This window comes from Malus domestica, chromosome 03 (assembly GCF_042453785.1).
Source record: "Malus domestica chromosome 03, GDT2T_hap1".
In the NCBI taxonomy this organism is placed as follows: domain Eukaryota; kingdom Viridiplantae; phylum Streptophyta; class Magnoliopsida; order Rosales; family Rosaceae; genus Malus; species Malus domestica.
This window is the reverse complement of record NC_091663.1, coordinates 20,573,777-20,589,416: the sequence shown is the minus strand read 5'-3', so window position 1 is coordinate 20,589,416 and position 15,640 is coordinate 20,573,777. Positions and strand designations below refer to the sequence as shown.

Genomic DNA, 15,640 nt, shown 5'->3' with positions numbered 1-15,640 from the left:
CCAAGGATGAGGTGTGAAGATGAGATGGATGACTTAGAGAAGAAAAGATTGCTAGCTATATCTTCTCTAAGTGGCCGGCCTCCTTTAGAGAAAAAGAGAGAAAGTGTTTCTCATCTTTGTCTCAAGAAAACCCTAATGAGGTAAAAGCTATAAAGATGCTTTTATATCTCTTTTCTTAGGTGAGTGGCAAACTTGCAATTAAGCAAAACTTCCCACTACCCTTGCTATGGCTGGCCATCTTAAGTGATTGGGCTATTTGCCCATATTTGTTTTAGTTGTCATACAACTTAAACATAATGGGCCTAGTGGACCAAACCTTTTTGGACCCCGAAGCCCAAAACTAACTTAAAAACCCAATACGAACCTTTCGTAAAATTAATTAACTAATTAATTAATCTTGACCATTCTCAATTAAACCATTTAATTGCTTATCCATCTCATTTATATTTCTTCACTTTCATCCTTACTCGGTGTACGATCCATTAGGTTCCAATTAGCGAGGCAGTGGGCGATTGTTACTCTTAACGATCGATTGTAAATTGAAACAACATTTCAATTCTCCCTTTGTTGAAGATTAGTGTTTGCTAATCTTTAGGGCTTCCACAAACCATGAGTGACACCTAGCAGTATGTCATGGCTACCCAAGCTAAGTAGAAGTGGTTGGAGAACCTATCCAGTTACAATTACAATGCAATACGGTCCTTCTCTAATACAATACTCTTAATCACATTGTTTGAGTGATAGTTTGTTTCATGTCTACTATCCAATGAGATACTTCTTTATATGATTCAATTGAATATGATTTGAAACATACTTCCTAAGTCATATTCGTATGCTTTGGCCAAAGACTCCCGAATCATATCTTAGAGTATTCTCCTTCCACCATGGAAGGTTAGAGATCCCTTGTTGTGCATTCATATGCCTACATGACTAGATAGCTTGACCCTAACAATGTCGTAGACACTCTCGATGGAATGCCTTTGACATGATCAAAGATCAAGGACCTAACCATTAGACATCTATAATGTCTCAGGTCAAAGGACTACTTTGCATATTGCAACTAACGAGTTCTTACATGACATGTATGTTCGAACTCTTTTTTTATCGTTGTTCAGTGTACTCGATTACTCTTTCGAGCACCTATGTGTTTGTCTTAGTGTCCAACACTAAATGACTTGAGACTAGTCATACTCACGCTTGAGTTGACATAACACATAGTAACCTTAGCGGATTGTCAATGCCCAATTGGCAATCCTATGGCTAGGAACGTTTCAGGAATGAACATAAGAGAAAGGTCTCGTTAATCTAACTTACTTAAATCACTTATCTCTTAGATTAAATACATTCCTTGGATTCCCTTATTGCTTAAACACATGATACAATAAATAGTGATTAACAATAAGCTTTGCCTTTTATTAAACATATAATAGTTTAATACAATAAGTATTCCAAAAGCTATTACATCAAATGAGTGGCTTTGTGGGCATACTTCCAACAAGCTCAGGGAAGCTGTTGCTAGTTGGCGTGGCTGGGCTGGTTGACTGGGGCTAAGAGCTGGCTCGACTTGGGGTGAGGAGAATAGCAAAGGGTCGTGTTAATAGGTTATCTTGCCTATTAGACATTCAGTCGAGAAGATGTCATTCTGCTGCTTTTGGAAAGCTTAACGTCGAGCTATTTCCAGCGTCTAAGTTTGGAGGTAAATTGAAGTATCCAACTGTGGCTAAATCTGGATAGGCTTCTGAAAGGCTCAATACCAAGGGAAGTAGGGGAGAAAAGTTCGTCAATTGGAAAAATGGATTCGGTCGTTAAAAACCAAGTTTTAAATGAGGAATCATTAAGTTAGACCTATCGGGTCAAACATTGCACCTGAAGTGCATGCCACTATTTTTCAAGGCCACAAGGGACACAAGAAGTGCCACAACAATGAAAAAGGGTATAACCTTCAGCCACGGGCTCAAGGACGATAGAGCAAAGGCTCATCCAAGGGCAGAAATTCAACCCTGAAGCTCGATCTCTAGGTCTCAAGGCTTCCAACTTCAAGAAAGGGCAAAGCTCAAACTAATCAAGTTTTTACTGATCTTGATATGTGTTACCAATATGGTTTCAAAAAACAATTGTCTCACGTTTGCTGAGCTTCCCTTTAAGTTATTAATAAGTATCATTCACGCTGTCAAAAGATTGAGACAAACTTTGCACTAGTGGATAATCCAAAAGATACCATCTTGGATGACACACCCAAACCCTAATGTCGAGCGGGTATTGAAACCATGGCTTGTTGACCATCACCCGGATAGGTGACGAAGCCAAGATATGCATGAAGACATAACTAAAGTGTACAATTATTAAAATCTACTAAAAATTCAGCAGAACTTCCCCAAAATAGAGATAAAACCAATTGAGAACACCTGCATGTGACAACAATTATTCCAACACAACCCAAAGGGCCACAACCAATGGGTCTCTGACCCTCTATTACATGCATGATAGTAGGTTCAAAGCATGGTTGTCAAAATGCAAGTCACACCGATAAAACTGAGTAGATATCATACTCGGTAAGAATTTGTCAAAGCTTAGGAAGATACCTCGATGTTAAATATGCTCACAACCATTGCTATTGATTTCTTAGGGGGAGCAAAACATAAAAGCGTGAGTGGATGAACAATAAATTTTTTGTAAAACATGAACATACTAATCCCTATTTTGAAAACACATGTAATACTACATATACTTTTTGAAAACCTAAGTATGCATATATACTGAGCTGATACTTATCAGCGACATAGCATAAAATATCATCCATTAGCCGTAGTCAATGGAAGCTAGATACTATAATCATATCATTACTGAGTAGTCTTAAAGTAAAGACAAGTTAAGAGTATAAATGTATAACCATGTCATTACTGAGTAATCTCAAAGTAATGAGAACTAGAGAGTATAATATATAACCATGTAATTACTGAGTAATCTCGAAGTAACTACAAGCTAAGAGTATAAATGTAGTACGTTAATACACATGTAAGCAAATATATAATCATACACTAGCCGAAGCTAGTGTAAGCTGGAAATATAACACTAGTTATAGCTAGTGTAAGTTGGAAGGATTGTAAGATGGAAATATGACACTAGTTGTAGCTAGTGTAAGTTGGAAGGAGATGTCCATAATATGGACAAGCTGAAAATACTATGCACGTTCAAGCTATGTTCTACGGTCGTGGACTGGTACCATACTCTAAGTTTGTGTGGGTGGTACCATAAGATAAAGTAATAATAAAGGAATAAGCATTCATTAAATCGACGTAGAAATAAATCATAATCATAATCCGTAAATTGGATATTGAAACATGGAATTTGTTTAATCCTTCGTGGGTCCCATTGCACACAAACAAACCAATAGAATTCTCCATAATTGAGAGAAAGTTACGAAAATGCCCTTACATTTAATGGCCAATAAAAGCTTTGTTTTAAGTCCAAATTATGTTTTGCTTGCGCCCAAGCGTTTGTAGCAATGAGTACTATTCAAATATAGTAATTAATACATCACACATGTCACGAAAAATAAAGTTAACAAAAGTCAATAAGCACCCTTCTAGGGATTTTGGTATTTTACATTAGTGAGGACAAAATCACAAGAAATTAGGGACCGTACTAACAATGAAGACTTTTGATTAGTTCCCCCGATGGCCGAACCCCCTATTTTCCATCGTTTAATTTTTCGAACAATTTCTTATGTATTTGGATTATTTGTTTAGTCTTTTGTTTTAAGCTTTTGAATAATTACTTTATGGATATTATTCTCTAATACTTGTTTGTATGAATAGAGTTCAAATTTTTCCTTATACAAGTGATTGATTCAATTAATTTATTTCTAGGTAATGTCTTGTGGGAAGTTGTTGTCTAGCAGATAGTGCAACCACACACACGATCTTGTGTGGTGCTCCTATTTTACTAACTATGTACTATAAAATTTACATCTGACAACCTTTTTAGCCCATTCAACCTAATTTAGAGGTATGACATTGCTCATATCATGTTGTCCAATGATACTGAATTAACCATTAAAGAAACCATTTCTTATCCCGTTCCGAAAGAACGTTGTTGAGCTTTAAGGATATTCGAGAGAATAACTATCACGCTGAAACCATTGAAGAGAATGGTTCGGAATATCTTTGTATCACTTCATACAAATATGACTAGAAGCGTATACATGAGAAGATTGATTGCTTCTTAAATGAATTGTATATTACAACCATACAAGTTGTTGAGGCCCACCGCGTGGTCGACCAAGCGTCTATGGCACAATCCCAGAAGAGGAAGCCTATGGCACAACCTAAAGAAACTAGTTTGAATTTGACTATCACCTACTCAATCGTTCCAACACATGAGGTTATTCTAGATTATGGAAGCGTCATTGAAGAGTCGAATTTGCCTCTCGAGAATCTTGAGATTTTGGTCCATTATACTAGTTTGGATGAGGTTTGGAAGTGAGCAATCCAGGTCTAACTTGATTCCTTCACAAAACACAAAGGTTATTTTGCATGTGAAGCCAGTTAGCTACAAATGGATTTTCGTAAAGAAGTGTAATGACAAGAATGAGATAGTGTGATATAAGGCACACCTCGTGGTGCAAGATTTCTCTAAACGCCATGAGGATTGATTATGAGGAGACTTATGCCCCCATAATGGACATTATAACATTCCGCTACCTTATCAGTTTGGTAGTTTCTAAAAAACTAAATGTGTAGCTTATGGATGTGGTAACTGTGCATCTTTATCGGGATCTTGATACAGAAATCTATATGAAAGTTCTCAAAGAACTTACAATAAGTGGATTAAAAGCTCTAGACCACAGAACACCCTCTTAATTAAATTAAGGTGTTCACTCTATGAATTCAAATAATTCAGGTGGTTATGGTATAACCGTCTAAGTGAGTATTTGATTAGTTAGGGATATGTGAATAATGAATTATGCCCGTGCATGTTTATTAAGAAGTCACATTTTGAATATGTAATAGTTGCAGTTTACATTGATGACATGAATATCATTGGGACTCTGGAAGTGATGCGAAAATTAACTTAACACACAAATTAAACCCTTTTTTTGACAATTGTAGTAAAGATGTAAGTAAGGATCGTTCTGGACCGGGGATTAGGAAGGATTGCTAATCTATTCTAAATTGACTTAAAAACATAAAAATAAACTTAAAAACACTTAACTACACATAAAGAACTCAAAACAAACTGAAAAGACTCAAAACTAACTAGAATGACTCAAAACAGTTTAAAACAACTAAATAGACTCAAACTAGACACTGAATAACTTTGGACGAAAATTGATTCTAACTTGACTCAAAACACTTAAAAACACAAACTAAGACAAATTCTAACTAATTTGACACACTAAGTAAAGGGGATTGGGTTTTGGACGAATTTTAAGTAAAAACAAGTAACTAAAGACTAAAGACAGATTTTGGAAAAATTTGGGATAAATGGATGGGTGATAAGCTAGCTAGAGGGTTCTTCTCCACACGACACACTTGCATACAAAACGATTTCGAGTTGCTTTTCAATAAACCATGAATCTCAACACCATAGATTAACCATGAATAGCACTAATTAACCCTCAGATTTTCCTTAAGTTATTGAATTGGACGGATAACGCATCGGCAACTCAAATTATTCTTCGAAAGTTCCCTACATGAACAGCATAATAAAGATACAATCAAAGATCATTAAGTTTTGTGAAAATCATAAGCATTGACAAAACATTCGTAACTATGATGAGCATGATACTCCTGCTAGGAATCCACTTAACACGATTGTGACTAGCAACCTCCACTACTTATGAATACAAGTTCATAACGATTAGGCGAAACTCCCTTGTATTCTAGCATCAAATTCATGCATGCAAACTAAGTATGCATCCTTAATCCACAAACAAGAATAAGTTATCAATCAAATAGTTAAGTAAATTGCATTCACGATTGAATCACAACTGGAAGTAATCAATTCATATTGCAAAATATGTTCATGGTTTCGAAATTCCTCCTAGCTAAAACGAGTTTAGCTCCTAATGTTCGCAAAACAAAGACAAATAAACTTAAACATTGAAAACAAAAGAATGAAAACACCTAAAAACGCTCCAGCAATCCAAACTTGAATAGCAAGCACTCCAAGGGTCCTCCTTCTTCTCTTTGTTGCGGCACAAGGGTTGGGTGAAGGTTTGAGTGGTGATTTGTGGTGGTGGATGGATGTAGGTGAGTTATGGTGAAGGATGGATTGATATTGTGGTGATCAGAACCCCCTAAGTGATGCAGCAAAGGGTTTTATTTATAGGGATGGGAAAGGCACGACCTAATTTAATTTGGAGAGGGATTTGTACACCAAATTCACAAGGCAAAAGGAAAATAAATGTCAGAATCCATCAAGAAAGGGAATGTGGGGTGCGGCACAACTTTAAGAAAAAGGAAGGAAGATATGTGGCAGATTTTGGAGAGAGAGGGAAAGGGAGTTGCGGCAAGGGAATGGAGAAAAAGGGAAAGTCTTCCAAGGCAAGGAAAAGGGTAAGAAAGGTGCGGCTCCCTCTTTGACTGGGAGTAGGTCTTCTAAAACATTTATTTAAGTGTCCTAAAATAATTAAAGATCCTCCTTGCAGCTGGAAATTAGGTGGTGAAGGATTAGGAAAGGTTAGGACCAAATAAGGTAACTTGGCTAACATTCCTTCTTTATTCTGCATCCTTTACTTCCTTTTCTTGAATTAATTTCTTCATAACTTCAGCATAATCCTAGCCTCTTTTGATCTTCAAATTCATCCATCCACCTTGCTCAATGCATGTGATATTCATTCCAACCCAAAAACTGCTCCAAAATGCACTTTCTTGCTATTTTAGCTCTTTGGACCTACAAACATACGAAAATAGCTTAAAATACTAAAATAACTAAGAACTAACAATATAAATGCACGAAAACAAGCTAACCAAGTCGCTTAAATATGCTCATATCAGGAAGAGCTTGAGAAAACTACCGAACACATGAAGTTAGAATTTAAGATGAAAGATCTTGGGAAAATTCGATATTACCTAGGCCTGGAGCTTGAGCATTGTTCGAATGGTATTATGGTTCATCAATTGAACTACACCTAGAATGTGTTGAGACGCTTTAATGAGGATACAGCGATACCTTTGAGTACTCTTATGGTCATTCGGACGCTAGATGCAAAACGAGACTCTTTTCGTTCTAAAGACTATGAGGAAAAGGTTTTAAAGCCTAAAGTTCCATACTTGAGTGCAATTGGCGCTTTATTGTACGTAACTCAATGCAATGGACCGGACATGTCTTTCTTTGTCAAATCTTTTGGCAAGCTATAGCAACTCGCTTACACCTAGAAACTAAACTGGTGTTAAAGACATCTATCGTTACCTCATATGTACTATAGATTTGGGCTTTTTCTATCTCTATGCATCCTTGAGTGGACTTGCCCCCTTGGGTCCTTGATGTGAAATTTAACTAGCACTCAAATTAAACCCTCTTATTGACAATTGTAGTAAAGATGTAAGTAGGGATCGTTCTAGGCCGGGGATTAGGAGGGATGCTAATCTACTGAAATTTAACTCAAAAATACTTAACTAGACTCAAAAACACAAAAGTAGACTCTTATAACTCAAAACTGACTCAAACTACTTAAAACAGCACAAAACAAGCAAACTCAATCCAAACTAACACTAAGGATGACTTTGGACGAAAATTGATTTTAAATTGACTTAAAACACTTGAAAACACAAATTAGACAGATTCTAACTAACTTGACACAACAAAGTAAAGGGGATTGGGCTTTTGACGTAATTAAAGTAAAACTAAACTGATTTAAGACACTAAATAACTTTGAATGAAATTGGTGATTTAATGGGTGAATGGCTAGCTAGAGGGTTCTTCTCCACACATGACACACTTGCATACAAATCGATTTCCAGTTGCTTTTCCAATAAACCATGAACCTCAACGCCCCAAATTAACAGTGAACAACACTAATTAACCCTCAGATTTTCCTTAAGTCATTGAATTGGATGGACAATGCATCGGCAACCAAATTATTCTTCAATAGTTCCCTACACGAACAGCATAATAGAGATACAATCAAAGATCATTAAGCTTTGTGAAAATCATAAGCATTGACAAGGCATTCGTAACTATAACAGCATGATACTCCTGCCAGGAATTCACTTAACACGATTGTGACTAGCAACCTCCACTACTTATAAATATAAGTTCATAACTATTAGATGAAACTCCCTTATATTTTAGCATCAAATCCCTGCATGCAAGCTAAGTGTGCACCTTCAATCAACAAACAAGAATAAGTTCTAAATCAAACAGTTAAGTAAATTGCATTCACGATTCATGAAATCACAACTGGAAGTAATCAATTCATATTGCAAATATGTTCATGGCTTTGAATTTCCCCTAGCTAAAACGAGTTTAGCTTCTCATGTTTGCAATTAAACAAAGACAATTAAATTTAAACATTGAAACAACGGATAGAATACACCTAGAAACGCTCCAACAATCCAACGTCTTGAATGGCAAGCACGGCTCTAGGGGTCTCCTCTCCTATCTCCTTGCAAAGCTGCAGCACAATGGGATGAATGTGTATGAGGGATGTATGGGATGAATTTGTGATGGAAGGTGGATAATTTTTTAGTGTTGCGGCACTTTATATTTATAGGGAGAATGTAAGGCACGGCTAGTGTGAGTAGGAAGAGAATTAGGACTCCAAATCATCAAGGAATAAGGATACTTCTAATCAGATTCCAGGGAGGAAAAGAATTAATGTGTTTAGATGGATTAGGACTCCTAAATTCATATGGGAAGGATTTATAATAGGATAAGGACTCCTTTTGCAGCTGGAGATAAGGTAGGATAAGATTAGGATAGGATAAGATAAGATAAGGTTAGTTTGGATAAGATAAGGTTGGATAAGGTTTTGGATAATGTTCCTTCTTTTTAGCTAAATCCTTATCTTCTTTGCCTTGAATTCATTTTCTTCATCTTTTCAGCACATTCCTAGCCTCTTGAACTTCAAAAACGTCCATCCACCTTGCTCCATGCATGTGTTATCCATTCTTGGCCCAAAACTGCTCCAAAATGCTCCAAATTGCACTTTCTTGCCAACTTTGTCATTTGGACGACCTACAAACACACGAAAATAGCTTAAATCACTATAGTAAACAGAAACTAACTATGAAAGTGCAAGAAAACAAGCTAACTACGTCGCATAAATATGCTCCTATCAGTCCTCGTGTTAATTTTTTCCTTGTTGGTTATTATGTTGACACAGGTTGTTTATTTGAGGCATGTTCTTAAACAGGTTATGTTTTTAGCGTTGGAGACACCTTAATATCTTGGAGATCAACCAAGTAGACCTAAGTTGCTACTTCTTCGAACCATGTTGAATTCTTGTGGATTTGCTTTCATCGTTGACTCAATGATTTATGAAGACAACACCACCTATATCGACCAGATCAAGAAATGACACATCAAAGGAGACAACACCAAACATATTGCCTAAGTTTTTATTTTCACATCAATAACAAGAGCATTAGAAGATTGAAGTCAAGCAAATACGTTCCCAAGACAACCTTACCAACCTCTTTTAAGATTTACGAAGTCACTCTCGAAGTCTATTTTCCAGAAGCTTGTCCAAAGAATTGGTAATTGTAAATATCTGATTTGAATTGTTTGTAGTTCTCATTTGGAAGTTTTGTCAAATTCATGGGAAGCATCAAGAAGTATACTCACTTGATCTTGATGTACTCTTTTTTCCTATGGTTAGGAGCATATTCCCTTTGAGATTTGTTACCTAACGAAGTTTTAACGAGGCACCCATCCTGGGCTGGTCATACCCTTGTGTGCGTTCTACTTGCTCCTTAAGAAGACATTTAGTTTTGATTTAATGCAAGTTCTCTCTTTTCTCCTTAGACTGAGTTTTTATCGTGCCTTAGGTTTTACTATTGCAAGGTTTTGTGAGTTTTACTACCTTTGCATTCTTCCGTTTGTTTTGAGACTCACATTCGCTCATTGTGTCAACAACCTCATTAACTCTTCTTGCTTCATCACTGAAGACCCGATGCTACATTTGTTTGAGTATTTACACTTAAGGGGGAGTGTTGCAGTCCTAAATTAGGAATGTGATTGTGTAAATCCTAGTAGATTACGGTTGGATTCTATAATATTTTCTATATAGTTTCCTAATTGTAATTGTATTCCTTGGGGAGTATGGGAAACACTATAATAAAGGCACAATAGGGTGAGAAATCATCATCACAAGTTCACCAAATTCTCTCTTTTCTCTATGCTTGCCTTCGGCCGCCAACAACAGCAAAATAATTTTGTTTTCTTTTCAGTTTTACTGTGCGTTAAACCTGTTTCAATGAGCACCACCTTTTTTTTTCCCTCCAATTTGCCGTCGTGGTCTCATGATGCTCCTAGTCAACAGTAACTCAATGTCTTATAGAGACTTAAGCTACTCCTCATATTGTGTAGTTTTGAAGTGTAAGCAAACCCAATTTTCATCATGGTGTCAGTGCCAACCACACACGGCTAGGTTGACAACTCACTTGTAAAGCCGAAAGTCACGTCACACGTGCTCAACGCTGCCCAATTTACTTAGAAACAGTACTACATAATTTGGGCACATAGAAGGAAATATTGGGTCATTCTCCAGAATTTAACGTAATATATTTGTTTTAATAAAATATACACATTGGACGTCCTCGCATTTCTCCAAATCCACTTTCACTATAAAAAAAGATGCTCACAACCATGGATTGGCAATTATTGGCCTAAAAGTTTTATGCCGAACACATCGAGTCATCTTCGACATCCTCTTGTTTCAGGTTTTCAAGAGCGTCGACACATTTTTTCAACAAGGACTTTGCTTCACCATTTTTCTCCACCTCATACAGATGAACAAGCTCGCCCATAAATTTTTCGTCCCTACAATGTATCGTTTGGAGCTTCTCATACAGCTTGACGATCACAAGAAGGGTCTCTGAAGCAGCGACGTGAACCTGAATTTGTGCACACAAACTCATGATAAATAAAAATGTACCTCAAGGACAAAAACTTCTAACCCAAAAAAGGTTCTCTTACATTATTGTTAAACATGTGTTCCAATTAGATAAAACTCAAGGGAATTACTAGTTGCTAAAGAGTCAACAGAAGAAAATAGTTGAAAGTGGGATTAGTCAGATATAGAGACGGTACAGAAGAACAAGAACAGTTACGAGAAGAGAAATAGAAGTTTAAGACTTAAATTTGGAGACCAAAACAGCTGTTGATTCCGATAATAGTTTATATATGATATGAGCTTGTATGACAAGGGTCTACATGAAATTAAAGAAACAAAACAAGGAACTAAAATGTAAGTACTGTCTCGGTCAAAAGGCATAACCCTTTTTCATTGAATTTGGACATGGCACGTATGAAGTAGGCTCATAATCACCAAATATTACTGTTTGAATCATAAAATGCGAAAGGTAGAAGTTATAAAGAGAAGATAGTTGATTAGTTGGTTAGTTAAAGTTATTGTTGGTAGCTTGTTTACATCTCATCTTTAATCCGGAAATTTTTGCATACAGGATCATCAGGAAACATTTACTTTAGTTTTCCTAATACTTTACTTCAAAGCCATGCACAATATACATCATACTATTCTTCAAAGACACGCACAAGAGTAAGATAAGGTCACTCAATGAACAATCACTAGAACAAAAAAGTGTAATTCGACCAAACAAATTGTGATGTGCAAATGATACCAAACGAGGAAAAAGGGAATATACCTGGGCAACGTTAATTGTTCGTATGCATTCAACTATTTGAGGTGGCATTGAGAGAAACAACTGAAAACAGGCAGAAAAATAAAAGGGTTTAACAAAGTTCCATGGAAAAGTATACAACAACAACAACAAAGCCTTTTCCCACTAAGTGGGGTCAGCTATATGAATCCTAGAACGCCATTGCGCTCGGTTCTGTGTCGTTCTATAGAAAAGTATAATGATAAATAAACTCTGATTACCTCCTGAACTGAAGATATTATGCTGGCATGTATAGAAGGTTCTTGAGAGTCATCCAGAGCCTTCTGAAGCATTGAACAAAGTTCCTTCGTTGATGAAAGTGCAGATACTTTGACTGCCAAGAAAGGTTCAATCAACAAGGGACTAAATCTTACAAGAATGATGCAAAAGAAGGGGTTAAAAGGGGCCATTGGAGGGTACCTGTCCATGGAAGTCCAGATGACAGCGTGGTAATCAACACATGCAAGAAGTTCTTCTGTTGTCCAAGAATATCATTTATATGTGCCACATGGATGCAGGCTGTCATGCAGTCCAAAATTTTGTTGTGTGGAACAGAAACCTTTTCAACTTGATCTTCTTCTGGGTACGAAGCGTTGCATCTCAGATTATTTTAGTATATTCTACTTCGTTAATAAGAGGGATTCAAATGGTTCTACAAGGATAAACAGAAAAGGCAAGCAAACAACTGTACACTAGCAGCCCTAGTAATTTATAATTCTAAAAATGCAATATATAAAATGGCACTAACAATCTGAAATTAAAGATATGATCATACTGGTAGAGTGCAGCACAACTTCATGCCTTAACATCCATAGTAGAAATAATAGTCCAACACCCCCACAAAGGTTTTAGTTGATTAGAAGTGTGAAAATTTTGTTCAGGACCGAAACTTTAGTTATTGAGTCAATTGACTTAGCATAATTATATAATGATGAAGATGGCTTTAGTATAGGCCAACCATTATTAGTAGAATTCAAAAGATGATAGGAAACCAATCCCATTAACAAGAACCGCCTATATGCATGTTAGGCCCACAAGATCGCTTGCTTCTGGTAGAGTTCAACATAAGCGAACAACTATGTCCCGAAACACAACCTCACACATTAACGACCCGTCTTTTCGAATATGAGTCATGCAAGGGAGGGAGAATCAAGCAGACCACATCAAATAAACTGAAACAGAGTCTTCGAAAAAGAAAACAACCAGCTCGGAAGAGCTTGAATAAGCCTAAAACTGGCTTAAAGGTAGCCGCTTTCCAATCAAACCAAATTAAGGGAGAAGTGAACAAGACTCCACTGAACTAAGGGGATACTGATGCCCATAGGCTAAGAACATCCAAATTCTGTCCTGCAAGACCAACTCCGACATAATTTTCAAAAATCATTCTGTTCCTCTCTATCGAAATCATCCAAAGCACATAATGAATCATGCAACCACACATAACCAAGCTTTCTTACCCTTCCGAACTAAAGTATTGGTTTTGCTAAGAAAAAAAAAGTCCCTTGGGATTACCAGAACCAACAACGTAGAAACCGATAAACAAAATATGTAATCCAGAGAATTCTCAAGTAAAATATAATCACCTTGGGCTCTGGTCAATATTTCATAGGAAACAAATTTGTAAAACAGCAACAAGAGTTTACTGATATGTTGATAAAGTGAGTTTCATTGTTATCCTCACACTTCTAAGCATCCTATGTTTATCAATAGTACACCAGTGGCAGTGAACCGATACCCAATAAATTATGTGACTTACTCTCGAAATTAGAACTTAAATTCTTAGATGCAAAAAGAATTACTGTTAACTACCAACCTGCTTTGGCAGCATCACCAGCCAAAGATTCTTTCCCAGACTGATCGAGACTGGCAGAACTGAAAATCTCAAGTAATAATGGAAAAACCACATTAAAGACCTCTTGGTTACCAAAGGCTCTAACAACCTGAAAACAGAGCAGGAAACTTTGTTACAAGACTAGCGTCAATATAAGTCAAATTTCAGTTGAGCATTATGATGAAGACTAAACAGAAGTACAAATAAAAGTAGATTAATTCAAGAACCCAATAAAACACTAAAAGGAGTAGCATGAATTGGAGCATAGATTGCAAGGCAATGATAAGCACTTCTCAGCAGGAAGTACAGAGTAGATTGACATTTGAGCTCTTGTCATCTAGACTCCAATCAGGTAGCTTCTAAACTCTGAACTCAAAGGATGATCATATTTGATTTGTTTGATCAATAGAACACATTCACAAGAATTTAATGCACCAGAAACTCAGGCATCATTTTCTTCTCAAATTAACCAAGAGAAAACATTGTTTATAATGTTTTGACAATGAAGCGTACAAGGATAAAAACATTTTTCCTTCCCCTTCAAAACTTCAAGTACTCCCACACCTTGTTACAAAAAACAAAAAGTTTGGATCTGTTGCATGCAACACCAGAAACAGGCCAACCACCTTATTAATCACAATGCCCATGTAATAAACATCCACCAACCAATAGGTGATACAACCAGAACCGCTCTATGTTTTAAGAATACAAAGGAAGTAAAAGTGAATATTTTATTTCCCTAAGATTGAAATACTTCAGGAAAAAAAAAACAAAATAAAACAGAAGTAACTGATGAAAGTTTATCTGTCATACAATCATGATGGAACCTTACCTTTTCAAGACAGGTGAGAGCTGCTTCACGGTATTTCTTTGCTTTTTTGGTGCATGCAGAAGATACTATGCTCAAAATTTCATTCAGGGTGGAGGGATCATCACTTGAAATTGCTTTGTGGCAAGACACAGAAAGAGCAGCTATTGCATCTAATAGAGCATCCTTTCCCTGTCACATAGAAATAACTATACATTAAAAAAACTACTTAGATGGACTAACACTCATCACCAAAGACCATGAATACAAATCCCCACCTCCCATAACCGACCAGGAATCTCTTTCATAAGAGATTGGAGCAAGACAGGATAGTAAGAAGACAACGATTCACCCAAAACATCACTGAGCTTGGAGATTGCCTGTGCTGACTGCAAGTTGAGAGATGACACATTAAAAATATCTCAGGTACAAAACCTACAACAACTAAAGTGCAATGTGAAACTTACTGATGGGGAGAAGAAAAGAGATGGTGCATACCTTCTTTTTACTTGCCCATGATGATGATCCAATGCCCTCACAAATCAAAGAAACAATTTCTACTAAGTACAACTGAAGGGCTACCCTTTCACCACTTGTATGCTCTTCCCACAACTCTTCAAACAGGCTAGAAATAACTTTGTCATCCTCAAATCTGCATATGAACCATCAGATTCCAAGGTCGGCTATCGCAGCTCATTTACATAATTATCTTTTTTGTTGTTTAATGATGATTGTCATGAGGCTTTCACTAGTGAGTTATTCTGAATTAAAAACTTACCTGACCTCATCTAAAGTAAAGTGAGTAAAAGATGACAAAGTTGGCATCTTAAGCCCCACCGCTTGGTTTGAACTTCCCAGAATAATGGTTTTAAGGAAGACGAGTAATGTAGAGAATATACAAAGTGGAGAGTTTCCTTAATTTTAATTCATCATATCAAATACTTGTTATGGTTCGAATTCAATTTTCACTCATAGTTTAAATAGACAAAACTCAATACATCAACACTTATATTGTAATTGAACAGGTTTTGTTATCTTGAACTTTTAATGAAATAGCAGCTTAGCATTCATCTCTGCATGGTAAACTCAGCACTTAATATACGAACTGCACAGTTTTATAAAACTACAAATAATTCCATATATTCATAAAAA

At 36.4% G+C, this 15,640-nt stretch overlaps 1 protein-coding gene across 2 annotated transcripts in view; it reads right to left on the bottom strand.

The window, feature by feature from the left end:
- Window positions 1-10,679: 10,679 nt before the first annotated feature.
- The window catches only part of LOC103418941 (uncharacterized), a 28,138-nt gene continuing 23,177 nt past the window's right edge, over window positions 10,680-15,640 (bottom strand). Inside the window, exons 28-35 of one of the 2 annotated variants that reach the window (XM_029100048.2) lie at window positions 14,987-15,140; window positions 14,767-14,877; window positions 14,513-14,680; window positions 13,663-13,789; window positions 12,270-12,428; window positions 12,071-12,183; window positions 11,835-11,894; window positions 10,680-11,063 (exon numbers count right to left, since the gene is read on the bottom strand). In XM_029100048.2, the coding sequence (XP_028955881.1) occupies window positions 10,845-11,063; window positions 11,835-11,894; window positions 12,071-12,183; window positions 12,270-12,428; window positions 13,663-13,789; window positions 14,513-14,680; window positions 14,767-14,877; window positions 14,987-15,140 (1,111 nt within the window). In that variant the 3' untranslated portion in view covers window positions 10,680-10,844. The remainder of the gene's footprint in view (window positions 11,064-11,834; window positions 11,895-12,070; window positions 12,184-12,269; window positions 12,429-13,662; window positions 13,790-14,512; window positions 14,681-14,766; window positions 14,878-14,986; window positions 15,141-15,640) is intronic. The other variant, XM_029100049.2, reaches the window with a different exon arrangement.